We start from the raw sequence: 27817 nt of genomic DNA on the forward strand, positions 1-27817 counted from the left end.
CTGTTCCCTCAGATATGTGCAGAATCTTCTAAAATGCAAGTTTGCCAATTTGTTATTTGCATCTTGTCTTTGTAGTGCGAGCAATGGAAAAGTTTTGCTCAGAAGACTGCCATGCTTTGCACGCGCTTCCAAGTACAGCTGAGGTTTTCTTGCTTCAATTTTCAGAACTGTCAGACAAGGAAAGATTTTGTTTCGTCAAGAGAGAAGCTGTGGTGATAGCAAGGAATGTGTGATGTGGCAGCTTTATCCTTATGCCACCGTTCATGGGATGCACACCCGGATGACAGCCAGACACTTAAGTTAAGAGCATTTTATTATAGATGGATTCTCATAAATTCCAGTTTGGGAGTCTTTGTCAAGGCAGGAATTCGTCAGTCCCTCGCACGCATCTTTGCTCCCCTTGCCACAGGCCACAGAGACATCTGCTTCTTGCTTCTTTTTCCTTACGCATCTCTCAGAGAGAGCAGTCACGCACACCCACAAGATGGGCACCACAATGTCCTGTCCCACAAGAAGTTTTACACTTTTTTTTTTTCTCTTCCACTCCAGGATGAAGCTGAGGTTTTCAAAGCTCTTGGGAGAGCAGCAAACAAAAGGAGAACAGAAAAACAGGCAGAAATCCTAACCCACCCCAGCATAGCTTCTAGGGCCTCTTACTAGGGATGTGAAGTAGGGATTTAGACCACGGTCTCTCACATAACCAGGTGACACCAGTGCATGCCCCCACGGAGTTCAACTCCTTCAAGACGAAAGCATGTATATATATACACATATATATATATATATATATTTTTTACTGCAGAACAGAGTAACTCCAAAGAAGAGATCAGAGAATTAGATTCTCCCCAGAAATTACTGAGGATGAATTTGGGCTCAAGAGACAGCAAAAGAGAATACGTGTGAAACCCATGATTATTCATTCACCTGATTGGCTTAATTATAATGAGGTTATTTTATGTAGGATGCAGTTGCCTTAGGCCTGTATGCTAAAGTTAAAGCATTTCCATTCCTTAACAGAATTTGGAAACAAAATTGTTTTTTTCAGAGTTGACTACATCTCAAGACCAGTTAAATTAGGTTAAGTAGTTAAATTAGATTACAGTCCACCCAAAACTTGGATGGTATCTCTGGACTCAGAATCCATGTCAGAGTATTTCTCTGGGAAGGACCACTGTTGTTCAAGACCCGTGACCTTAGTTTGAAAGGGAGTTTCGTCCTCAGCGTACACATACGTATGTAAACCCTCAACTCTGTGCATAAATGAAGTGAAAAGCTTGTGAGGTCAAGATATTCCCATGGATGGTGAGGTTTTCCTCCCCAGTTCGAGAAACTATAAAATGAGAGAAGCCAGTAAAACTTTTTTTATCTATTCCATTTCATTAAAAGTGGAGCTGATCTGGGGCATAGGAGAAGAAAGGAAAACTTTTTGCAACTTGAGCGGTTGAATTTGATGAAAAAGAGAGGACAGCTGAAACATTTGTAACGTGCCATTTCCACATTTTCATATGAATTCTTTTATTTCGGAGAAGTCAGAATGTTTCATTTCAGCACTTTCTGAACAAAGCTTTTAAATATTTTTTTTTTTAGTCTTCTGTTTTCAAGGACTTAAATGCTACAACGTGGCCTTTTTTGTTTAAAAATTGATCTCAATTAAAAAGAAAAACCCAACTAATAAATAAAAATGACAAAACCCAACAAAACCCAAACCCTGCCTTCAAAACTGTCTTCAAAATGTTCCACTGCAGTTTGCTCTGAACTTATTTCCCCTTCTTGACATTTTCGTTCAATTCTTGAATCCTTTGTTCTTGCATCTTTAGCGTAAACTGTGTAAGCCGCACACTCCGGCCTCAGCAGATGGGCTGTGCCCACAGACGAAGGATGGGTCGACCCTCCAGTCTTGCTTCCATCTCCCACATTAATAGCAAATAAGATCCTTCTCACGGCACACAAAGCGCCACCTCAAGCTCTATTCCCTAAATCTTCACTATCTTACTATCACCATACCAATTTATTGCTAAGCTATATCCGCCTGGGTAGTTTGGTTTAAGGAAAATATTCATAACATACAGCTGCCTTTGGTGCGTCACTCTTTTATGGAAGTTGTACTCAAAGCTCCTTGGACACACCATCTACTCCACAGATCAAGATGAGCTCTTTTCTGCTCAAGCATCCTCGTTCAACGTGGCAGCGTGTAGCTGCGCAGCTGTCCTGGGACACCTGGTTCATTCTGGAATTCTGCTTCACAGAGGAGAGAAAGGGCTTCAAATTCAAATTACAACTCCTATATGTCCATGTACCACTGAAAGACTTGCCACATAATAACCTGAAATGTTTCAGCTTCTTCTAACAAATTTTTGAGTGCTGACTTTGCAATGAATTTTCAATATTTCTGCTTTTCTTCCCTGATATTGGAGAGAAACAAATGTTGGAGTATCAGCATTACCTCTGGAGTGGAAATCCCGACTTCTGTCCAATTTTGCCATTTCTGATGAATCTAAAGTGACGGTATTACACCACAAAAGAAGATTTTAGGGTTGCATTTTTATTGAATCAGAATATTTTAAAGCTTTGTTCCACACTTCTTTCTTTTTTCTGCTATTGTTTGAAAACCATTAGCATCAAGGGTAAATATATTGCTCTTTTCTTTTAATAACTTTTTAATATACACATATATATTGCTGTAATAAAGAACAATGGTGGACTTATTACTGGGCAATGTAATCCCTGTTTCCTCTTTATAAACTCTCTGATCTTTATATGTTTCTTCGAGATGATGTCATATTAATTAGACGCAGCAGATTTTTCAGGTGCTGGAAATTAACTTCCATCATTCAACAGGTTCCGCAAAGCATAAAATTCTTATCCAGTTCTATAATGCCAAGTTTCTCCAGGTCTAATTGTGACATTTCCAAAGTTTTGGTTTGGGCTTAGGTTTTGGGCCAGTTCTGATTCTACAGCATATTTATGGTGGTTTGGGCAGTGTCTGAGAAACTGGACAATGGTGACGAAATGCCACCATCTCATCTCATTGGTTATGATCTCAGATTCCAGTGACCAGAAAAGAAGACAAGGGCTGAATCCTTCTTTCTCCTCCAGCTGCCACAATCAAACTAGAAATACTCACCAAAACTCATCTCTCTCCTACTTCCATTTTAAGTCAATGGTGCTCCTGATGTCTATGCTGCTCTGCTCCTCTCAAGTCATCATTAGCTTTTGGGACACTGAGCTGTACACCATGCATAAAGGCAGGTCTCAGTTGCAAAACTATTCTCATCTCACGTGTTGTTATTCCCAAACCATTCCTGACCTCAGTTTAAGCATAGAAAAGAAAGTGAGGACGCATTTGTTCCATCCCAATAGTTGTCATCCAAACAGGTTTCAAGATTAAGAAGCTGACTGACAAAATAAAAAAATCCCAAACTGGCTGCTCAATTTTGATTCCTCAGTAGAATTACAGCCAATGCACAACTGTTGTCTGTATCTTACTCATTTGCAATCGAAATTGAATTCTGCTCCCAGATTGTCTCCTTTGGGAATTGGTTTCCCTTCTCTTGCTGGATCCTCTGGAGAGAAGAAACACCTGCAGGAGTCCGTATTTCCCATCACATTTTAAAAATAAACTCTCTACAGAGACATCAACTGAGCAAGGTACCAAATGCTTAGCTTGAGGGACTCAAACATTTTCACAGACTTGAACTAAGGGCAGATTATTCAAGGTATGCCTGACGTTTTTTCCCTGCACTTCCCTCTGATGCTCTTGAAGCTGGGCCCCGGCAGCAGAGATGAGATACTGAGTGGATCACAAACCCGTACAAGCATGGCAAGTTGTCTTCCTTAAGTACCTTGTTCAATCCAGGCTCTTACAATTGCAAGACGACAGATAACACAGGCACATAAGTAGCTGCTATCACTAGGAGGAGAGAGACACGGACCACTTAAACTGAGCAGCAGGCAGAAGTGTGGAACCAAAGAGCCGTAAGAAGACCATGCCTGCAAGAGATCCCACATCTCTCTTACACTGAATCCACTTTTCCTCTCTGTAGCTGACATTGTAAAACATCTGATCTGCTTAGCCATTGATGGCTGCTGAGCTAAAAAAAGGAACACAGAGCCAGTCTGCCTTTCTCCAAAATACTGCTACAGCCCATTGGCATTGTTTTTATCACAGGGCCTGAGTGCTTCCAAGAAAAGAACAAAACAGTTGTCAGAAATTGTATTCAGACAACACTTCAGCCTGTCTGTGGGCATTTTTACTGCACAGTAATGGACAGAGCCCTTGAAACACGATGAAGGCAGGAGAGCTCTTCCTCCAGGCTCCACTTGCTTTAATGTCTCATGCTGTTCTATCAACTCTAATGTTAACGGACTTCACAGAAGGTCTCTCTACATATTTTTAGGGCTCCCCGGTTCAAGAGGGACAGGGAACTGCTGGAGAGGATGCAGCAGAGAGATACCAAGATGATTAGGGGACAGGAACACCTCTCTGATGAAGAAAGGCTGAGGGATTTGGGTCTCTTCAGTCTGGAAAAAAGACATCTGAGGGGGGACCTTATCAACACTTATAAATACTTAAAGGGTGGGTGTCAGGAGGATGGGGCCAGGCTCTTTTCAGTGGTGCCCGGCGACAGGACAAGAGGCAATGGGCACAAACTCGAGCATAGGAAGTTCCACCTAAACATGAGGAGGAACTTCTTTACTTTGAGGGTGGCAGAGCCCTGGCACAGGCTGCCCAGAGAGGTGGTGGAGTCTCCAACTCTGGAGACATTCAAAACCCGCCTGGACACGTTCCTGTGCAACCTGCTCTGGGTGACCCTGCTGTGGCAGGGGGTTGGACTAGATGATCTCCAGAGGTCCCTTCCAACCCTATGATTCTATGATTAGCCTGGTTTTACCTGGGTTCCCCCTCTGTATTAACTCATGCTGATGAAATTGCTTGTATCAAATACTTATTTCTGTATTACAAATCCATCCTTCATTAAAATTTTTCATTAATGAAGCATGCACATTGCTGCTGCAACCTTAAGGAAGAAAAGAAGGTTTTATAGTCTCTTTCTTGGTTGTTAATTGAAACCTGTGAGATTAGACCTTGGACTACAGCTGTAACATCTAGGAGGCATCTGAGGCCACAAGAAAGATTAATTTTTAATGAATTCAGGCAAGTCTCACTGACTAGTTACAAACAACGGGGCCAAGCTCTTCTCCCCTTAAAACAGGAAAACTTGCACTGACCCCAGAAAATCTCTCTCCTTCATTGCAGCGTCTATTACTGTTATTTTTATTGGTACATTTAAGAATCCCAGAAATGAACTATGCACACATTTAAGAGCTCCATCTCAGCAAGCTGACAAGCAAAGTGTATGAGATGATGACAGACAGATACAGCCAGAATATCATGAGGGTACAATGACAATGACTCAACCGTGCGAAGCCTTTGCAGCCCCCCTCCCTGAACTCTGCTGTAGACCCCATTGCAAAGGAGCTTTGAGGGCTCACCTGCTCCAAGGAATAAACAACACAGGTAAAATCCTGGAGGAGGAGGCGGAAGGTTTGCATAAAGGCAGTGCTTCCTTCCTCCTGTGTCTAACTGGTTAGCACTGGCCACCAGGGGTCATGGAGGTCTACCTAGGTCCCCTACTAACAGCCTCAGCTGAGAAAAAGGGGAGAAGAGTGATGAGTCTTTGGAGCAATTCTGGTGCCAGTCATCTTCCAATGGAGGAAAAGGAGGGCATGTCCATGCATGGCAACCAGAGGCTTTCTGCTGGCCCAGCAGAAGAATTAGGCCAATTGGCTTCCTTGACCAGAGAGATATCAAGATCCTCAGGTGCTCTTTGTATAATCTCTGCAGATTTAATTTGTCAAGGAAAAATAATAAAATAGACTGCGGATTGGCAGTGGTTGAAGCCTTCACTGGGGATGCTTTGTGAACGTGAATGACAAATGGCTCTTGTCACAAGCTTGAGCAGACCCAAGTTCTAAATAAACTGTTTATACACACACACAGACATACACAAAACCCGCGATTAAGCCCAGCTCTCCTCCCATAAAGAGAACCCCACACGGCAGTAAGTGAAACACCAGGAAAATGAAAACCACTTGTTCTGCTGCTCCCCAGAGCACAGCAAGTCATTTAGGAAGCCTACTCCCTCCATTGTATGTGCGTGTGTGTTTTCTTAGTCTGTCTTTATTTATTTGTTTGTTTGCCTGGAAATGCTTTATCTAAGTGCCAGTTGTTTGAGACGGTATCACGGCCGAGTATTTGCAGCACTGCCTCGCTACTGAAAAGCATGTAATATCACAAGTCGAACAGACGTCAGAGACTCATCCAAACTATGCCTGGCATCTGGCACGGGTTCTAGCAGCCACATTAACTTCTTATCACTACGCAAAGCTGGAACACTTTGAGAGTGACCAAACTATGACTTCTCCTGAGGTGGTGCTGTGATCCAGCTCACGCTACAGAAAAGTCAACATTCCTTTGCTAGCAGAAAGCTTTTTACCTGAAAATCACTCTTCGATTCTCAGAGTAATTTGGTAGTTTAAAGTTGGGTTTTTTTTTAAAATATATTACTGAAGTGAACTGTCTTTTCCATCCACAGAGAGCATGCCTTCCTACCAGCCTCATGGGATCAGGTCATCTCTGCAACATGGCCTGTGCTGGAATATATATTTCATTTTCAAAGGGTCTGGAGGAGAAAGCACTCAACTTCTGCACTTGCAACCTTCATTCGGCTTTTGCCACTGCTGCTGAATCCACACTGAGTATCATTCCTTGCTAGTTCTCCTGTAAGGGAGTTCATCTTTCAATAAGTGAGGCCTCCTCTCTACCTCAGATCACCTTCCACTGCAAGTGTTGGATTCACAGCACAGGTCTGGGATGCTGCCTTAGCCAAAAGGGTCCCAGGGGAACCCCATTTTCTGTTACGCTGTCTGCACAGTGGAGCTAAATTTATGTTAGTGTCAGACATAGAAAGCCCTTGACTTTTTTTTCTGCTGTCGCGGTCTACCCTGGCAGCTAAGATCAATCCTGGATAGGTGATGTCTCCCTACCACAAGTATGAGATCGACAGGCACACACCAGGCGACACTAAGCCCAGAAACAGAAAGCCCGTACGAATCTTTTACTCTCACTAGAAGCAGCTCCACACAGGAAACATTTGTACAGAAAAGTGCTGCGAGGAGTGTGTAAGTCCCAGGCACCAGGAGACGCAGATGACCTCTGTGTCATGCTCTGCAGTGGCTGAGACGTGTCTCGTGTTTATTTGGAGCAACACAGCGCTGCCAGGGCTTTCACAGCTCTCCCAGCATGAGTGTGGCCCGTGAAATCCCTACAGGGGAGGGATCGCCCAGTGGTTTAGCGGTTAGTAGTTTAACTAATGCTAAACTAGCTGTACTGTCATAGTTTCCCCTCAGGGAGTTAAAAACTTCTTTATGCTCCAGTTTTCCATCCACCCGTGGGGATAACTCCCCACCTCACATGAAGACAGTGAGAAGAAATACAGTAAAGATGCTGGTGAGGCCAGCGTGAGCCCTGCGGACCGATAAGCGTGGGCCAGACTGTGAAACGACCACCTCGTGCTGTTGAAATGCTGCCCCACATAAGACATTTTAATTAAAACCGCAGAACAACTCATCTGACTCATCTCTCTGCAATGAGACTAAGCGCTTGGGGCTGCTCCACCGGGCCCACCAAGACAGAGACGTTAATTCTGAACAGAAGCACAGGCTACTCGAGCAATGCTCTTTTCCTAAGCAAATGATGACACCCCGCGCATACGCCTGTCTGTCCCTCGGCCTCCTCCCTTCTCCAGTAACACCTAATCTGACAGCCAGCTATAATTGAATCATCGCAAGCAGCACAGAGATCAAAAAAGACTGTATGTCCTTATTTATATGAAAATAAGCAGGAAGGAGACAGGCTTTATGAGGAAAGGCTCAGGTATGAGCACAGCCTTTTCCTCGATACCAGAGTCCAACGATTAAAAAACCCATAGGACACCTAGACCTCATCATTCACAGACTGACCAGGGATTTCCTGGAAAGGCAGGGGAGGTAAAGAGGGGGGGAAGCAGGACAGTGAACCCCAACAGTGAAAGAGGCAGAAAATAAAATCATTCTCCTGCTCCATCATCTCATTTAAAACACCTCTAATTGCCTGTGCATTTCATTTGCCAGCTTTCACTGACTTGAGGGGGAATTGCTGACCATTCAGCAATGATTGCTGTCAGTATGAATACTTGAATACACAGAAATTGCTCTATATTCATGGCTACATTTGTAAAACAAACAAATAAACCCCCTGTTAACTCTGCTTTCTTTCAAGTCAATGTCCCTGCTCCTTGAGGGGGATCTTTCTAAAATTTCCGCAGGGATTTAAAACCTCAATGCCTGCTAAATGTCAATGGAAGTTGCACTTCCCAGTTTCATTTGCGCCCTAAAACCTAATCTACATATAATATATGCGTAATACATGTATTATATGTAGAATTTTGCACACGTATTTGCATACGTGTGCAAAAATCTCATTTAACGCTAACAAGAAATCACATACCTCTAGGGGAAGAAAGATGATTCTGTTGTCAAAAATACAAAGCAAGGTTTGCTTTGACAAAATGGTGCCAAAAAGCCAATCTGTGCATCTACCGCATCCACTGACTGTAGGTCAATGAATGGAATGACCCGTTGCTCCCGGGAAGTGGTCTTCAGCCTGGGTGGCACTATAGAGGAAGGAAGGAGGCACCCAACAAAACCACGTTTGTGTCCAAACCGGAGTCAGAGGAGAGGACATAACAAGATCCTTCAGATCTGCATCTGCCAGGATGGGAAAAGCAGGGGAAGAGCCATCCACTGACCTGGACAAAACCACTACCAGTATTACCCTGGTGCTAGATAGCCTTGATTCTTAGCACTGCTGATTTCAGAAATCAGCTTTTTCTCTTCAAAGTTCATGCAGGGACTTCTGGATCTTCCTTGTGCTGGAATATGATGCCTTGACTCTGTGGGTGTTAGGAATAATTCCTCAAAATGACTTAAAATGCCACAAATGTTAAAACCTAAACCCACTACAGCAGCAGAGGTTTACTGCTTTCCTTGTAGAGAACCATGTGAGTTTATTTCGCCTAGCAATGTTTTCTTTCCCCTTCAGATACCAGGAGGAGACAACACCACAAAAGTATTCGAGATCCATGTGAACCTTGTTTAGCCACTGTGGATTGGGATTTACATTCCAGGGGTATAATGAACCCAGAGACGCAAAGATGCAGGCACACAACGTTATTAAACCCTTGAAGATTACCCCAGTCTCACTCAATAACAGCCTTGTGTTAACAATGCTGGCATGTACATGAACTATAGCCTTTAGCAAAGCTCAACGCCTACAGAAACCGGCAACTTTGCAGAGGCTGAGCAGCAGCCCAGTGTATTCCTCTGTGTTAGAGCTCTGGGTAGGCTGTATCATTTTTCTTCAATGGAGGGGGAAAGTGTTTATCTGGGAAGCATTTCACATCAAGGACAATAGGGAACTGTTTAGCTTTCCACAAATAGGCTGGTATGCAACTTCCGAACGCTCTCCAAGGAAAACCTTGGAACACTGGCCACGTCTTTCCAGCAGGGATTTCATGTAGAGTAGTTAATGCCCCACATCCTTCACCCTGATTTATTCCTGCTTCATCCTTGTTTCAAAGTGCTGCGCTCACTTCAAACGCAACATGGGGCTCATCTCAATGAATATGCACTTTGATCGCCGGGGACTCCAGATTTGTATCGGCCGTTCAAACATAAACAGGGATGTGCTGTCTCGACAGAGGTATTTCTGTGACTGCCTTTATTTTTGCAAGAGTAATTTGGAAATGTGAAGCTGGGGTCAGATGACAGGAGATTCAAATCTAGTGGCCAGACAGGGCACTGGATACCAAAGCGCTTGGAGCCTGTCTACAACTTTGCTGCTGAGATGTTACAGGTTAGCAGGAAAACCTTAGTATCCCTGACTTGACACGTGTCCTGGGTGTCTGTGGAGAAAGGCTTCAGTGTGCTCTTATCCACAAGCGAGAGCACCAAATTAAGTCTTTCTTCCTCTTCAAGCTGCAACCAGCAGAGAGTGGAACTCGTGGAGTTGTGAGCTGGTCTGACATCCCATACAGTGGAAAAATGGGGAAATATCTCCAAACTAGTCCTTCCATCAACTCTGGTCCCCTGCGAGACCAACTGTTTTCTCACTGAAGTTGACAGGAGTTATGACCACGCTGAGTATTTAGGCTAGTTCTTGGTGCTGATGAAAAATTCTGTACTATGGTGGGGCTACGGATGAGGCAGACAGATGGGCACAGCCAGGTCCACAGTGGCCACGATGGGATAAACCCTCCAGCTGCTTCTCTTGACCAACTGGAGTCTCAGAGGTCTGTCACAGTGGCAAAGGATCTGATTTTCACATGCAGAACAACTGCGGCCTGTGCAACCACCAGCCCAAGCAAGAGGTCAAGGTGGAAGCCCAAAGGGATAATTCAGTTTCTGTCAGTCACTCCCTGTGCCTCAAACTTTATCTCTAAATTTGCATGTATTAATTCTCAAATTGGATTACTGTAGTAGTGTATTTTTAGCAATGATGATTGCAGGAAATTTTCTTCATTCAGGCTGTTCTTCCATCGCATCAATTGACAGCCATTATGTCTACGTCCATATACAGCGTCTGATCTGGTTTTCCTCCCTCCTGTTTCTATTCACAGGTCCATTTTTCATTCTCTCTGGAATGCAGAGCATTTGGGAGTGTAGGTGGAAAGCCAAAGTCTTTCAACACCCACTAATAGAAATTTGTTTTATTAATTAACTTTGTGGGAAGAAAAAAAAAAAAAAGAGAGCTGATCCTCTGCTCTGAAATCATGAATCACCGCGCAAGAGAAGACATGTCCTCTGAGACACCAGAGGCCGCTTCAGACAGAGTGAGTGACTGAGTTGCTTTCTTGAGAAGTTCTGAGTCATCAAACACAGCAGTTTAATCCCCAGGAAATGGGAAACATATTGGCATGACATTCACTCAAATGGAGCAAGAACTCCAAAGGAGGGTGAACCTCCAAAGGTTCTGGAGATCAGTTTAGCTTGTGGAAGGATTTTAAAACCTTAAAGCTTCCCTGAAGTATATCTGATCTGGAGCTGGGTACAGTATTCCCAACACACGATTTACTGGATGAATTAAACTCTTTACATACTTTACAGATTACATGTGAATTTACTTTGACTACTCATAAAAATGATTCAATGATTATGACATGAAAATGTATTCTGGCTTCTAAGTTATTTACTGTGACAAGAGCTTCATATATTCACCATTCTTAATTTACTAGTCTTGTTGTAAGAACTTACTTTTTTTGGCACTCCTGCTCCTACTACTAGCACTTAACTAGGAGGAGCATGACATACATGATATACGTGCTGATATACGTGCTTCTTAGTCTGACCCTTCATCATGGTTCTCCTAAAGGGACAGCCACACAGTCATTTCAGACCCAAAACTGGGTTGTGTGAAGTGACCTGGCTTGGCTGAGACACCACGAGCTGTTAAAAGTGATGCTATTTTGCATTGCACTGGACGAGAAATGGCACAGCATCACCTCATATGTACCTAAGAGTGACCTCCTACTTGTGGAGGTAATTCAGAAAGGTGTCAGCAAATTTCACAGCTCGCCACAAAAAGATCTACCCACAAGGAGTCATTTGGCCATGCCACCAGCCACACAATGTTGTTTTGGAGGGCTTCTAACCCCATTTAGCCTGTGAAGAATGTCCCAATAAACACCTGATCACTCATGAAAGATGGAAAATGCACTTGTTAGTGTATTCCTATATAGAAAACTGTATCCCCAACTGTTTTCTTTTAAGGTACTATTCTTGAAGGAATTTTAAGTGAAACTGTCAATGAAAAAAGTCATTGACTCCTTTTCTTCTGTTCCTTTTTTAGGAACACGTGCATGTGAGAGAGCTCCCAGCAAGCAAAATTACCAGCAATTACACTCATGCTGAATCAAGTTGCTCTATTGATTGCAACACAACCCACAGCCCTCTTGCTGAAGGAAAAAGAAGTCAGCTCTGGAAGTGGAAAAGCTATCTGTCCAAACGTGTGAGGTCTCTTTGCCTGACAACATGATAGTGAAGGTAAGGGAAGTCGGCACTGCAAAGACAGAGTGACAGCAAACAGACCACAAACTTCCTTAGATAAACGACATCTTTCAAACCACACAATACCACTTGATACCTTCGTGCCCCTTGAGCTGTTACAAAGTACAGCTGCACTTCAGCCCAGATTGATATCACTTGGGACGGGAGGCCATCAATCCACAGGACAAGTGTAGGCTGCGTACATAAACGCGGAACTCACACAATCCCACTGTTTCAATATAACGCTGGGGAGAGGATGGGGCAACTCTTCCAAAGGCTCAAGAATGACACTGTGTGACTTGGACATGGGGCCCAAGTCCTTCAAATAGGAGGGGAATTAATCTCACAAAATGATTAGTCATCTAATCCTCTAACCCACTGCAAGCAAGTTGGGTTGTCTGGCTAAGACTCCCATGAGCAGTCCTCTGGAAAAGCCAGTCTTTTTATACTGGCTACCGTAAGCGCCTGCACAACTGTGTGAATACATTCTCAGTTTTCTACCGTTTCCCTCATGGCCCCTCACAACCAAAGAAAGGAAACAATCAGCAACAATCTCATATTAAAGATGACCTCTGGAAGTTACTGGCACCGATGGAAGCCTTGCTGTTGACTTCAGTGCAGTCTGGATCAGTTTTATCTCTACTAACTATAGACCAGAATTTTAATCTTCTACTAATGACCTCAGGGTGAAAAGATCCGCGTTAGAGTTGGCTGGAAGCAGAAAGAGGATGAAAAATCAGCTTCTCCAGAACTCCAAAACTTGGCTAGAAAATAAAGTAAGAATTAGCTCAGAACTTTTGAAGCCTCTGTCAGTTGACTATAAGATAGCTTATAGAGCTTGAGATACAGATCTCCTAAAACCAATGGGCTGCAGAGCAGCAAAAAACCTAGAATCCTTAACACTGGCTTCACGACAGCTCAGCGAGCAAGCTGCCCGTCAGCAAAAAGAAGCAAGCCCAGGTTCCCCTGTGGCCCTCTGTGCAAGTTCCCAAGGAACAGAATGATACAGAATATGAAATAATTTTTTTCAAAAGAAACCAGAAATTTTGCCAAGGATAAAATCTGATTGTAGAGAAAAGGGAAAGTCCCACTGGGAGAACTAGTCAAGCACAAAACTCCTGAGAAGTTCTGTTCCCTATTCTTCCACCAACACCATGAATTATGCTGGTCTTTCACAGATTTTTTTTGTAGCAATTTGCTAAATTCCACTCTTTCAGAAGGTGTTTGGTGTTTATATCGTATATCATGTGTATCAGCACGTCTCTCTCAATATGAGAGAGATTTCGAGGTGCTGGAGCGAGTGCAGACGAGGGCAACGAAGCTGGTGAAGGGCCTAGAGAATAAATCTTACGAGGAGCGATTGAAGGAGCTGGGACTGTTTAGTTTGAGTAAGAGGAGGCCGAGGGGAGACCTCATCACTCTCTACAACTACTTGAAAGGCCTTTGTAGAGAGGTTGGTGCTGGTCTCTTCTCACAGGTAATTAGTGATAGAACAAGAGAGAATGGCTTCAAGCTGCAGCAGGGTAGGTTTAGGCTGGACATTAGGAAAAAAGTCTTCGCAGAAAGAGTGGTTAGACACTGGAATAGGCTGCCCAGGGAGGTGGTGGAGTCGCCATCCCTGAATGTGTTTAAGACTCGCTTAGATGTGGTGTTAAGGGATATGGTGTAAGGGAGAACTTTGTAGAGTGGGGTTGATGGTTGGACTCGATGATCCCAAGGGTCTTTTCCAACCTAAATGATTCTATGATTCTATGATTCTAAAGGTGGTCTAGAGAACATGCAGATTCACTGGCCCTAAGTAATGTGCTGCTCAGGAAGTGACAGGATAATTAAGTTTCTGTGGCTGAGAACTCGTGAGTTGACTTTGCTTCTCTACTATCTCTTGGAGCTTTTCTTCAATTTCTTTCCCCAATAGCTACTTCGACTGTCTCAGACCCTATGCTTTGTGGCTGTAACGTAATTATAGACACAAAGACAATTAAATTGCAAAGGAGGATATTTTAAAGGCACGTGGGAATCTCCGGAAAATGTAATGTGCACATTTTCATGACTAAATATTTTAAGCATTATGTAGTTATATTGTCCAATGTTAGATAAGGCAATAAATTTGCCAATGCATGCAGATGAACCCCACTTAATCCCTATACACCTCTTACTGCAAATTATGCTGTCAGAGAAACCTCCCTAAATAATGGGTTTGCTAAATAATGGGTTTGCTTTTCTTCTGAGGGAAGGAAGCTAGTGAAGGGAGTATGATCTTCAGGCTCAGATCAAGTGAAAGATCCAAAGGTTTACAATAGGATTAAGAAGAACTGCAGCATCCCAACGGGGAGATTATTCCACCCACATAAAAAAAAAAAAAAAAGTATGCATTTTTCCCTGCCTCAGAAGAGATGAGATCCAGAATGGGCTAACATCTCCCCAGCTCTTCTTTTTTTCTCAATTAACTCACTTGTTCCCAATGAAAGTGTCCCATCTCTCAATTATTTTTTTTTCATTTCTCTCTTTTCTAAATAAAATTTTACTTATTTCACTACAAATTTAACATTCTCCCAAACACATCCTGAACATTAACAGCTAAGCAGAGCAGCATAACCCTGCCAGGCTGGCACCAGAAAACCCAAGTTGCTTAGGAATCCCAAGGAACTTGGCAACTGCTGGGAGCCTCCTGATGGCTCTGATGGCATCCGTAAGTTTCTGGGATGTAATCTATTGAATTAGCACTTTTAACATTCCATACAGCCCCAAATTGGTATGTCAAACATTTTCCCGTCTCTGCATATCACCTCTTGAAGGTTATGGGTCCTGATGGAGTGGAAAGGCTGCACCACTGTGTGGACCGGCTGTGCTTTCATCCCATGGGGAACAAGAAAGCGTTCACAGTGGAGCAAAGAGCCTTCAACCATGTGACAATGCTGAGTAGGGGAGCCGGGGTCACACCTGTAGGATGCTATAGGAAAAGGTGAAGGAGCAAGGTCTTTGCTTCAGAAAGAAGGAAAGAAATAAGCCGCAACAGCAAAGACATGCTGCTTTGACTGGGCCAGGAAGTTCAAATATAAGGACGAAGGGTAATTAATTTTCACAGTAGAGCTCAGAGAGCTTACAATGAACTCTCAGATGGGCAGAAATAAAAGCTTGTCCTGAATTCTCCCATTCTGAAAGAAGGTAGCATTGAGCATAATATCCGAAAGAGCAGTCTGATGGAAATGAGCACAGCCGCGTGTTTTTCTGGCCGAGGAGACGGTGTGCAGTACGTCAGGACTTGGCGTGTGGCGGAAGGTCAGAGCCGATTCTGAGAATCCAGTAACAATAGAGTCATCATGGACACAGGTGCTTCCGGGATTGATCTTGCAATTTGGCTGCTTCCAATTAAATGTGAAGCAGCTGTGGCCCTTTATCTGCTCAAGTCACTGGAATCCATCTGAGGGGAAACTTTCTCCCATCTCCTCCTCTCTCCCCGCGGCAAGCACGCAGCCCTGCTTTCTGAAGACAGAGATGGGCAGGGATGGCCAATTGGCAGAAGCCCCACCAAAAAAAGGTTGCCTTTCTTATCTCAGAGCAAAGCAATGAGATACTGATTCAGCCATTCATCTTCCAATGCCTTTATTTGGGGACAAGGAGGACAGCCAGCAAAATAAGAAGCAAATACGAGTGCTGTGGAAGGTTGTCAGGCAAACAAATTCGGGACACTTTCCCTCAGGCAACAAAATAAACAAATGAAGCCAATGTAAGGATAAGTTCTCAAGTGTTTATGGCATTGTTCTGCACGCTGAGTACAACAGGGTTTCTTTTGCAGAAAGGTATTGAGCTTTAAAGAAGGTATTTTCAGTAGTCAGCTGGTGGGATACTAGAAGAGGCTCAGGAAGGTCAGCACCAGGCAGGCCAACAGGAGCTAGGGGATTTCAGAAATCCAGCTGGTGAGAGCTCCCAAGTAGCTCCACGCCAGCTAAATGTACCGTATATGAGCTTTTCTCTGCCAGTTCATTGATTCTGGAACCGTTAAACCCCTCCATGTCTTGGCTATCTCTTCTAGCCTGCCAAGGTCTCACTTTACTTTTCCCCAGGACCTTAAGAAAGGGAGAACTTGGCTCAAATTTGGTCTTGTCACTAGACAACAGAAACGCGAGACTAGGTATTCATTTTGGTCGGCTGAAAGAGCAGCCATTTCACAACTCATGCTTAGCATTGTGGACAGAGGAAGCCAACAATCTTCTGGCTTTACCCAGCCTGTACATAACTGAAAGCATAAACAGTTTTGGTCTTTGTCCTGTTTCACTCTTCCCAAGGCTTTTCTGATACACAGGAACAGTACTAGTTATTTTCTAAAAAGATACTCTCTTGTCCTCTCTGAAACTGAAATGGATGGCAGAGCTGAGACATCAATACCGCACTGCCCCACCTATTTATGATACCACTGCTTCATTATTACCAAACAGTAAAGCTCAGACTACTAATCAATTCAATCCTAATAAACCATACTCTTCTAGGAACAGAGATACTAAAGAAAAATAGTATTTGCTTTTTTGGTAAGGCAGCATTGGTAGTAAGTAGGATGTAGCACGAGTGTTTTGATGAAATTACTTTCATTGTTTCAAATACCGGGGCTTCTGACTTAACCTGAGAAAGATTGTCCTGCAACTTACTGTCAAGAAATCATTGATATTCAGCCAAACCCACCCTCAGTTTCAATGTGGTATACCTCCAAACGTTCCTATGTGCCAGCTCAAGTTGGTCCTTCTGGGCACAATCTGTCCACAACAATCCTTTTTTGAATTTCCTTGGCCAAAACATAAGCATGCAGCTGCTTCATTTTTTTCCGCCCCTTGCACTTTTTCCATGTGCTGTCCACCCCCACCAACCTCTACGTTAGAGACCAGCTGATCTTCCCCGAACACTATCCAGTTTTTCAATTGTCAGTGCCAGAATGCAATGCAGTGGGCTTGACTCCCTTATACAACTTATTTGGGAGAAAAGCAGAAATGTCTCCTTTGGGTTTCAGCAGAAGAGAGAAACACCTCTTGTTTCACGTACGGCTCCACAAGAATCAAGATGAAAACACTTGCAGCTCTACGATCCAGAAAACAATTTCTGCTCGCAGGCAGCTCAAAATTTATTAAGCTTCTGCTTGTTTATTCTATGTATACACATGCTTAGTATAGCCACTACCCCGACATGGTTCCTCTTTTGGGCCTTCCTATCTGTTTTCAAATGGTTTTTATTTCACCTTTTAAAAAGGAAAGAGGAGAGCAAAAAAAGAATGGTAGACAAAAATGTAAGGTTCCTTAAGACTCTCAACTACAGCAACATAATCACAACAATTAGTTGGCCATGCTTTCTGAATATGCTGTCAACTTTTGTCATAACTGTGTTTGATTAGACAAGTCTTTTGCAGCTCGGACAGAAATGGTAAAATACTGGCTATTCTAAAAAGGAGGGGGAGCCCCAAGCACTTCTGATGGCTACAGCCCCAGCTGTAGGACAATGAAAACAGAGTTCCCGATGTGCAGGTCTGGGAGTTTCTTTTTTTCTAAAGGCAGCAAGCTGTTTCCTGTGAATACATTTAATTTCTCTTTATTTAAACTTTCTATGTATACTATATAGACTATAATCTATATATGGACTATATAAACTTTCTATAATCTACTGTTTCTGCACCTTGAATGATGCAATTTAGTGGCAATTCTGTGTTTCTTTACCATGCAATTTCTTTTTCTTTCTGTAGTCTCATCTAAAACTGGCTGAGCTGCCCGGATCATCAGACCGTAAGAACACGTCCATCAGCAGAGCATCTAATCTTTACGGAATACAACCATATGCTCTCTCTCAACTCAATCCAGTATTCACGCACATCAGTATAGCCCTTAATATAAGTTTTGTATGTCCAATGTTCTAGACAGAAACCACTGAAATTAGGGTACTAGTCTGGACAAAGGGACCAATCTGCCCAACACTCTGGTCTGGAGCTGGGAACAGAAGCTACCGAGTGTAGGATAATTCAACTGAGGACATATGCATTGTTCCAGGCAGGAGTCCAAGTCCACTTGCTTTCAAGTATATTTCCCCCAGGGACTGACAATTTTAGGGAAGACGTCATGAACAAGAGACACTGCTGCCAAGGTGGAGGAATGCATACACAGAGGTGCCCCTTTTTGCAAATAAGTCAACATGAAGCCGTGGCTTTGTTTCAAGTTTCCTGCCCCATCATGTTATTTCAAGTCTGTGATGATGCGTATAGACATATCCCAAGACCATAAAGAGCAGAGACTATTCTTGGGCATCTCTCACACTACTGTATCTTTCTTTCTTCTCAAGGGCTTGCAAACAGCCAATAAATTAATAGTTCAAAAATTTCCATTTGAAATATTTTTCATGGGAAGATGATACTTTCAACTGAATGAAAATGGCTGGGGAAAGTGCCTGCTTGCCTGAAAGGAAAGTTTCTTTGTCAGAAACCTAGGGAAGGTAAACCTCAGCAGTTTGGGTATTGTTTGCTTGGTTCTTCTGTTTTGCTGTGTTTTTATAAACAGGCATTTTGGTTGATTTTAGCCACAATTTCCAGCTTCATCCAGTTACAGTGTTTAATGCTGTTCCCTGGGCCATGTTGATTTTTCTCCCTCTTCCACAGTGCTTCTTAAACCTCCTCGGAATATATGCTCTTCCATGTGCTTGATAGCTTTTTCTTCCTCTCTTCCCCTTTGTTATTTAAGACTGTGCTTTTATTGCTCAACATATTCCAAGAAGCATTTAGGACAAATGCTCTGTCAAAGACACTTATGTACAGTTGAGCCATATTATATTCTATATGAATCACTGTGGGTGTTTCACAAACAAGGTCAGATCAGCCAGATTTTCCAACTATATTAAACATAGCTTTTTCAGACATGGTCTACTAGCCCCGCGATTAATCCTCCATATTGAAACTCACCTCATAGTTGGACCATGTCACGTCTGCCCACCAGGGACAGGAGCATGCTGCTAACGCTTTCTCCTAATGAGGATAACAATCCTATGACAGAGCAATCTCAGCCAATTTTTATCTGCAGAATGCAGGGGAAAGGTTAACTTTGCAAAGCTAGATGGTCTCTCACCATCCCTCCCAGTTTTCTTGTCTATGGTATATTTAGACAGAGACCTCATCTAAACAGCCAGGAAAAAGAAAAGTCTACGGGAGGAAGGAAGTCTGTTTCACCACTTGAGGACGACTTTGTGTCATATTTTATTCTAATGAAGATTGCCAGGAGCCTGGCAATCCTTCTTGCCTGCTTTACTTGATCGGATGGATGGAGAATCTCAGGGAATATCGAATCACTTTTTACCTACCCAACACACTTTCCAAGGTGCATCTGCTAGAGTAAATCTGGTCTTTCAGGCAAAACTGAAACCCCAACACGAAGACGAGCAGCCTGATGGAGAGGCCTGAAAAATGAAGTTGGTGGCAGTCTACTGCCCTGCAATGGAGAAGCAACTAAAACCCCATGGAGAGAAAAAGACAAAAGCAGCTATGGGGGAAAATGAGCACAACGAGATGTTTCTTGAAAACAGAAAGAAACTGTGGTGCTTCTCATCTGGTGCAGTTAAGCAGCTGTGATATGAATAATGTCCACAAGTGAAAAAAACCCAGCCACTGAGGCTCCATCTGTTTCCAAACTCACGCTACAGATGCTTTACAATCCACTTTTTGTCTGGAACTTGGGTGGGAAAGAGAGGTTCCTCACCCCCTCACCCACCTCCTATAGTAATGCAATAATCTTGCTTAGTCACGGAAAAAGGGAGAGAAAAAAGAGGAGGAGAGAAAGTGATTAATAATCTGTGGGCAGCTGCTTACTTTCCAATTGGTTGTCCAGGAGGGGTGTGCTCCACTTCAAATCCTGCTTGTCTCAGTACATCAATCACAGTGTTGTTACCCAGGAAGTGACCTAAAATACAGGTAGAAAATAGCACTGTCAATCAAATGGCTCCTCTCACTCACTTGAGTTTCTCCTGTTGGAACAACAGGTTTGGGAGGCAAAATTACCAGAAGCTAGACCAGCTCAAGAGCAAGAAAGGAACGTTACACAATTTGCTGGAATTCAGACTCAACTATTCACCATGAAGCCTGCTACAGCCTTTGGCAATGGCCAGGGGAAAAAACTGTACAGCCTGCTAAGGTATTCTTCCATCTTATCTAACACCCCTGCCCTCACATGGCCAAGTGACTGAGTGGATAAAAGAAAACCTAGATGAATTGCTAGTCTAGTCCTGCACTGTGGCCATTTTTAGTATGTGCATGGACTAAAGGAACTTCCAGCACGGATATCAGAACGACTGCAGTGGGGAAAAGAATATTACTAGGGTTTTGACTCACGAATTGGAACAACTTACAACCCCAGCTGTCCACCCTGCCCACCATCGTTCATGGACATCTGCTTATGAAGAAGCTCTGAAGCTGCTGTACTGCACGCTCAGCGCTCATCTCCCTAAAATGGCAGTGATTCAGGAATTGCTCAGCCACCTGCACCGCAGGGTTGGGAGGAGCTGGGATGGTAACCTTATCTCTCCCAAAACGTGAAGATTTAGTCCTGTAAAGCAGAGCTCTTCACTAGAAGTGTAAAGGTCGCATTCCTTTTCACAGAAGTAACAAAGAGCCGAATAAGTATTGCAGCATGTATGGGCCTTGGAAGAGTTTACTTAAGGGAGTCCTATACACTTGAGGTCTGAACGAAATCCCACTGGAGTCAATGGGAGCCCTCAAAGGGCTTTAAGTACAGCCTCAATAAGGCAGTGTAATCCCTCCAAAGCTTTCAACCTATTGTCAGAGTCCAACATTGTTTTCGTGATGGGTCAGAGGTATAAAGTAAGGAGGCAAGAACTCCACTAACAGGTTTATTAAAATCCACGTAGCCCAGTAACCTGTCTCCAACTGTGTCCCATGGTGAATATTAAAGATATATAAATATATACACAAATAACAACGGGAAAGGACAGAACTATTGTCCTCCATTATGTCCATTAGCTTCCAGCTCTGCATGGCTGGGTGACCCCCATTTACACCCAGGTCATCGCGTCTCACTGCCAGCTCTAAATAGACCAATTCACTGCAAATGTGCTCAAGCCTCTACCTCCATGCACTTTTTGCCCCGTGACATCTTGCAGCAGGGAGTTCCACCACGTGCCGCGTGTGAAAACGCGCTCCTCTGGTTTGCTGCTGCTTGGAGAGCGTGCGTTTGCCTTAAGCACAGTGTAAGTGTTTGCAGGAGATATCTCTAACTGCCCGGCTCCGTAGCAGAGCCAAACGCTTTTAATAGAAAAAACAAGGCAGGCAGGACATGCCCGAGTCTCTCTCCACGCGTGCCACTGTGTAAGGAGCTGGCATAGAGTCGCCCCTAGGACACTTCACCCATATTGCACAAAGTCGCTATGAATTTGAGAGTAATTCAGTCCCTAGTATTCACTAAGCTTGCATCGCTCTGCTTACGCTGCCAACAAGGGCGCTAATTCGCATCAGTTGTGGGAATGATGTAGTCGTATGGCTTTTAGTGCAACTTGCAAGCACTGGTAAGAGCTTTTAGCCAAAAGACATTTCTTTAAATGATTAAACGTACATTTGCAAAGCCCTAGTGTGTTCCAGGATTCCTCCATTTCCTTTTAAGAAAACTCAAAATTTGATTTTCCCCTGACTAACTTACTTATAACAAAAGCCAAAGGAACGGAGAACAGTCCCAAAAATGTGTTACACACCCTCAGAGATTCAAGAAATGAGACATTTGTGAGTGATTAACTGGATTTGATCATATCCTGGTTTTTTTATGCAGTGGCCAAGGCAAACAAAGGTCCCCATTCTGTCACTGGCAAAGTGACATTGAGGAACCAAAGTCAAAGGTGTCAAAGTCAGAGATGTTTCTGAGTCTGTGGTACAACACTACTTTTTCTGAACCAGAGTCTTCAATGCCAGGAGATTTCTTAATGTAAAGCAATTGTCCTGAATCCAGCAAATCTTTGACATCACAACAGTGCAAAATAACCCGATTTTAACCACTTTAAACCCAGAAAAAATGTAACTCTACAGCAGCTCTGATTCCTCATCTACAAAATGTCAGGACCATCAGCTCTTCAGGAAAGCCCGCCAGTCCCTTCAAGTGGTGGATGAAGACCAAAAGATGACCAAAAGAACTCCTGGAATTCCCATTCCTGCCCTCTGTGTGGAGACCATGATGAAAGCTGCTAGCTTGTTGGACTGGTGATCTGCTGTGCAGGATGGCAGAACGTAAGCATGGTGAGATGTGTGTTTCCACAGGGTAAGTCACCCCGAGGTGTTCAGTCCTCTGCCATACCCCTTCTCTTGGGAATTGTCCTCCAGCTATCTGGGAGTTTGTGTTGGATTTGTACTGGAATTACAGGAAAGAGGTGGTTCCTGCCAAGCCAAAACCCACCGGTGTGGGGAATGAATGCCCCCAGGGCCTCTTCTGAGACCAGGGACTAAATTCTGAATCACAAATCTCCACTCCCTCTGCTCCAAGGCTTATTTCTCTAATTTTGCCCTTCCTAACATGAAGGAATACCAGCTTTCATAAACCACCTCCCCCCACCCAACTCCAAATTCCTGAATAAATAAATATCTTCATTAAAAACTTGAATGTGAACACAGTTATTTCATTTTAGGTCCACAAATCAACACATAATAAAATATTTTCATTGCTGCAGTTCAACCAAGAGAAAACAAAACAAAACAAAACAAAACAGAACAAAACAATCAAAACCAAAGAACAACTTTCAAGCTGACCCCCAAATAATTCTGAAGCTTTAACAACTGCTAGGAAATGGCACGAGCCAGCTTTGCAAAGCCTTACCTTTAGACTCTGCCTAAAATTTTCCTGTTTGCGTTATCCCACTTCCATCTGGGTAAATCACCACCCATCTCACCATCGACTTTCCCTGTTAATACATCCTTTCCACCTGACTGCAAGACTTTTATACCGACCAGCTCTGACTTCTACTTGTCTTAACTTCTCTGCTCGGTCAGAATTCACATGCTGTGATTGCTTTTGTATCCATTTATTTTACACCACAGTAACGCTGTTGTGGCCAACTCATTATCTCATTATGAACAGTACGGGCAACCTGAAGTCACGTTCTACCTCAGTGATGGAAAAAACTGAAAGTACACATGCTCAAACCAGCAGCCTTCCCACCCAGCACAGGCATCTCTTCCCAACAGTGATCCACGGTAACCCCTGGCAAGGAGCTCTTCCGCTGGATCAGAGACATATGTAAGAGGAAGATTTAAGGAAAAAGGTGGCACTTGGGAGGTCCACCTTTGGAGGTGGGTAAAGCGAAGCATGAAAACACCCTCGTCCCATTGCCATACTTCCAGGGTTAAAGAATTCCTTGAAGAAATGTCTTGGCTTGCCTCCTGCTGCTAAGTCCATCGTAAACATCCTGCCCAGTTTTAAAATCCAGGAAAAATTTCTCTATGAGAAATTTCTTACATAACATGACTCTCTTTAGTCACACACAACTTGAGATAAGCATTCACTTGTTAGACAACAACGTAATACTTCCGACAGCTTATGGCATGTAATGAAAACCAACTTAACCTATATATTAGAGACAATTAAGCTCAGCAAGGATTAGCTCAGCAAAAATCATCAAATCCCAGCCTCTGGCTGTCCATATAGCCAAACAGAATATGTAATAATTGCCCATTTTTTGTTTTATAACATCAGTGGATTTATTTTTTATTTACAGATATTAAAAAATGAACTCTTTATATATATATGTGTGTGTGTGTGTACGCGTCTGCTAAACACTTTTAAAAATTTCTCTGCCTGGCCTGAAAATTTTCATTCAAAAAAAAATCCAGAAAGTATAACTACTGAAAAGTTAGTGTATCTAGAGACATATCAGACAGAGACAGTAGAATGCTCTTGCTTCTCCATCACTATTCCCTCTTCAGTCTAAAGCTGAATAAACTATTCCTGCAGTATTAACCAAATTTACCTTGACAGCTGATGAAAACTGGATCCAAGAGGTCAGAACACCAACTGCCCCGGGAAATCCACGCAAGTATGGGAAGGGGAGAGAAAGCAGACATAAAAGATTTTCTAGACAGGGACTTGAAGTGCAAGTCTGTTCTTGGGCATGGAGGTATATGGTACCGCCTCTCCTAACAGCTTAAGTTAAAAAAAAAAAAAAAAAAAAATCATCAGGAAAGTTGTGGATACAGTCCTTCTGCCTTCTAAGGATAAGGAGATACTCATGGGATTTGCTTGTGGGCAAGATCCAGTGCTAAACACAGAGTCATTTTGCAGTTTGAACATAAATGCAGTGGAATGGCTAGTGTGGCTCACTGCACCTGGGGGGAGATTCTTCATTAAATTTGATGAGGCCAAGAGTATTCTCCTTTCACTCACATCTTGTTTTTTCAAGACAGGGGATCTGGAGACACTGGAGGAACACGTTATGCAGCGTGGTTGCTAACATTAATCAAACATCTTCCATCCCTGTTTTGTGTTTTAGGGTTTTTTTTGGTTTTTTTTGTTTTGTTTTTTTTTTTTTAAATTAAGAACTGTGCTTTGGACTACACAAAGCAGATGCATGTAATGCATTTCCTTATCTCCCCAAGGTTTCATTTTTCACTGGAAAAAAGAACGAATAAACCACTTCTTTGTTTTTTTACTACAAGGTGAAAAATACATTGTTTCCTTAAAGCATGCGCATGCACACGCACACACACTGCTGAAAAAAAATGCATTCTCTTCCTTTCTTAGTGGAATATCCTGAGGTGGAGAGAAATACACTTCTCAGCCAACTCTAACAGTAACAGCCACGTATTTTCTAATTGACCACAGAAACCAAAGCTCTCCTTTACCATTTCAGACATTCTGGTGACCTCCATCTATAGCATACCTAAGCGTAAGGTTGCACCCCTCAAAAGTTAGATGAACTACGCAGAAAAATACAACCTTGTTTTGATGACAGAAGCAGAAAAAATGTTTTTAAGCAAATGTTATGTACTTTATCTAGGTCTAGAGATCTACTACAAATTACTTTGTGCCTTTGTTTCACAATTCTTTGTTCCGTGGCTTAGAAGGATAAAGGGGTACAAAGGAGCAGGAGATAATTCCCTCACAAAGGACCTCCATTGCCAGAGCCTTTGAAGTTGTGCTAAAAAAGCCTTGCTAGCCCATTAGCTGACACACAGCAGAAACCTGAACTGTTTCCATGCACACTACAAGCAGAGCTATTTTCTGCACAATTAGTCATAAAAAGGGCCAATGTAAACTATGTCGGGAGGTCTCAATTCTTTACATTCTCCACACGGTGAATCAGACGTTATGTATAACGTTTTGTTGCCATTTAGACCTCGGGCTGCTTTGCAATCAGGAGGCGGCAGTCTCTATTCCTCCTTCTCTCTCGATGCCGATTTTCAAGGCTCTTGGCACCACCAGAGCGTTTATGGCAGCTGGGCTTCACGAGAATTAGCATAGGCAAAAAAGCAAATGCCAAAAGCTGCACGTTCACAGCTGGGGCAAATACTCACTGGTTCCTTTGCTTGCTGCCTCCAACAGTATGTCTCCATTTCTCTTATTCTGAGAATGGTCAAACTGAATATTCTGGAAGCTGAATGACGAACACGGCAAGACGAGGCTGTAGTAAGGAGCTACAGCAAACAGTTCAGACAATTAATTTTATCTGAATTTGCTAATTTCTCCATTATAGCATTCAAGTCTAACCCGACGGTTTCTGGGTAACAGCATGAATTTACAGCTACCACATGACACCCTACATTACTATTTCCTACCTTGGCAGATGTCCCAGACCTATGATGGGGAACCAGCTTTGTGGATAAACTCTCCAAATTTTTCACTCCTCCTCCAGCATCATAGCTGCTTCTATCACTGCACCCAGCCATTCTTTGCTAGTGAATATCATCCTTTAAAAATTGGAGGCTCTTTCACCCTTTCTCACGATGACTCAGATTTAGTCTGCTATCACTGCCAGAGGATTGCTCCTCTTTTCTTCCTAATAGAAGAACAGGAAGCGATAGGGATTGCCTTGAATCAGTATCTCAAGTGCACCTTGGCAAGGAGCAAATGCTGAATTTGCACACAGATCTTGCTTTTGCAAGTTGCATCTAGATGCCTCTAAAAGTTTCCTCCAGCTCGAGTATCCTTCTAATGTGAACTGCCTCATCAGAGTATAAAGAATGACAGCAGGTAATGGACAAGGTGGGTGATATGCAGCGTCTAGTGATGAATACGGTGTTAGGATTGCCTGAAAATTTTTATTTTAGATTTTACTGATAACACGAACAAAATTAATGTCTGTGGGGATCCAGCAGGGGCATTTTCTGGGAGTGGTTGGAAGGACTCCAGCGTCCCCCCACTTCCCCCAGTTAGTATGAAACGGCGTGAGCCATACTCCATGCCGGAGGATGAGACATGCAGTGTATGTACCATCAGCAGCCCAAATGCATCCCTACCCACACCTCAGGCAGACCAGTTGTAACAAAAGCTTCCTGGAGGCTTCAGGTTCGAATCAAGAGCTGCGGGTGGGCTTCCCAAAGAGAAAGTGAATTTCAAAGATAGAGCACAGAACTGAGAGTGCCCTGGGGCAACTCCTGGGCAGTAACAGCACTCAAAACCAGACAAAAAAGGACAATAGATGGTGCGAGAGACAATCTCATGGGTGAGTGAACTGGCACCCCGCAGAAACTCAGCAGCCTCAGAGACCACCCCCACCAGGTCTGTTGACGCTACCCAAAATGTCCTTGCCAGGGAGGAGAGTGCTCGGTGCTCAGACAAAGCCAGGGACTCTGAAACCCCATCTTTCAGAAAAGCCTGTTGCCCCACATTGCTGGCTTTTGCTCTGCTGCAGGACACGGTTTTGCACTCGGAAATTTCAGCATTGTGCAAAAGGCTGGGGAAGAGAGCTGGGGATGCAGGGAATGAGCTTTGTTCCTTCCCTGTTTGGCAGCAGCATCCAAGTCCAAAGCATGCCTTAAAAAATAATTTGTACGAGCCACGTGCAATGGTCTTGTAAGGCAGGCTTTCATCATAGCCTCCTTACATCACGCCACCCCTTCTCCAAGGCAGATGGAGAAATCATTTTCCCTCTCTTGTTTGATGTTATTCTCCACAGTTGTGAGGAACTGACTCATAGCCACTTTTGGACAGTCACGGGAAGGAAAGCAATAAAACATAAAAGGCCAAAATGTGCAGCACTTTGAATGTCCAGCAATCCCCCCATGGCTCTCCTTCCTTCTTTCCTTGCATGTAATCACCTCTCTTCCCTCTCACCCGTGAGCGCTCACAGAATATGCTCTGGAGAAAGGCCACACCGTAGCTGTGGGGAGACTGGAACAATGAGGGGCCAAAAGTTGAGGGGGTTATTCCGAATTGAAGCCAGGGTAATGGAGCACAGATTTTTGTTTCCCTGGGGTGTCTTTGAGAACTGCAATGCAATACCATACTCAGAGCTCCTCAGTCTGCAGGACAGACAGACTCACACAGCCGCCTTCTATTTTCTTGCTGGCTCTCAATGTAATAAAACCCTCTCATGTCTCTCCCCTTCTGCTCTTCGTCTCTTCTTAGCCCCTCCGAACATCCCTCCTGTTGAGGGCATGGAGGTGTTCTGGAGGCACCCAAACGTCACACGCTGGAAATCCTTCTCTGGAAGTGGCTTGGAGTGCAAT

The 27817-nt window shown here is 43.4% G+C and overlaps 1 protein-coding gene across 1 annotated transcript in view; it reads right to left on the reverse strand.

Moving 5' to 3' along the window:
• The window catches only part of TRABD2B (TraB domain containing 2B), a 303259-nt gene that overhangs the window by 30886 nt on the left and 244556 nt on the right, over window positions 1–27817 (reverse strand). The window contains exon 5 of the mRNA XM_054211574.1: window positions 19970–20060. Coding sequence (XP_054067549.1) covers window positions 19970–20060 — 91 coding nt within the window. The remainder of the gene's footprint in view (window positions 1–19969; window positions 20061–27817) is intronic.

Source organism: Rissa tridactyla, chromosome 8 (genome assembly GCF_028500815.1).
Source record: "Rissa tridactyla isolate bRisTri1 chromosome 8, bRisTri1.patW.cur.20221130, whole genome shotgun sequence".
Lineage (NCBI taxonomy): Eukaryota > Metazoa > Chordata > Aves > Charadriiformes > Laridae > Rissa > Rissa tridactyla.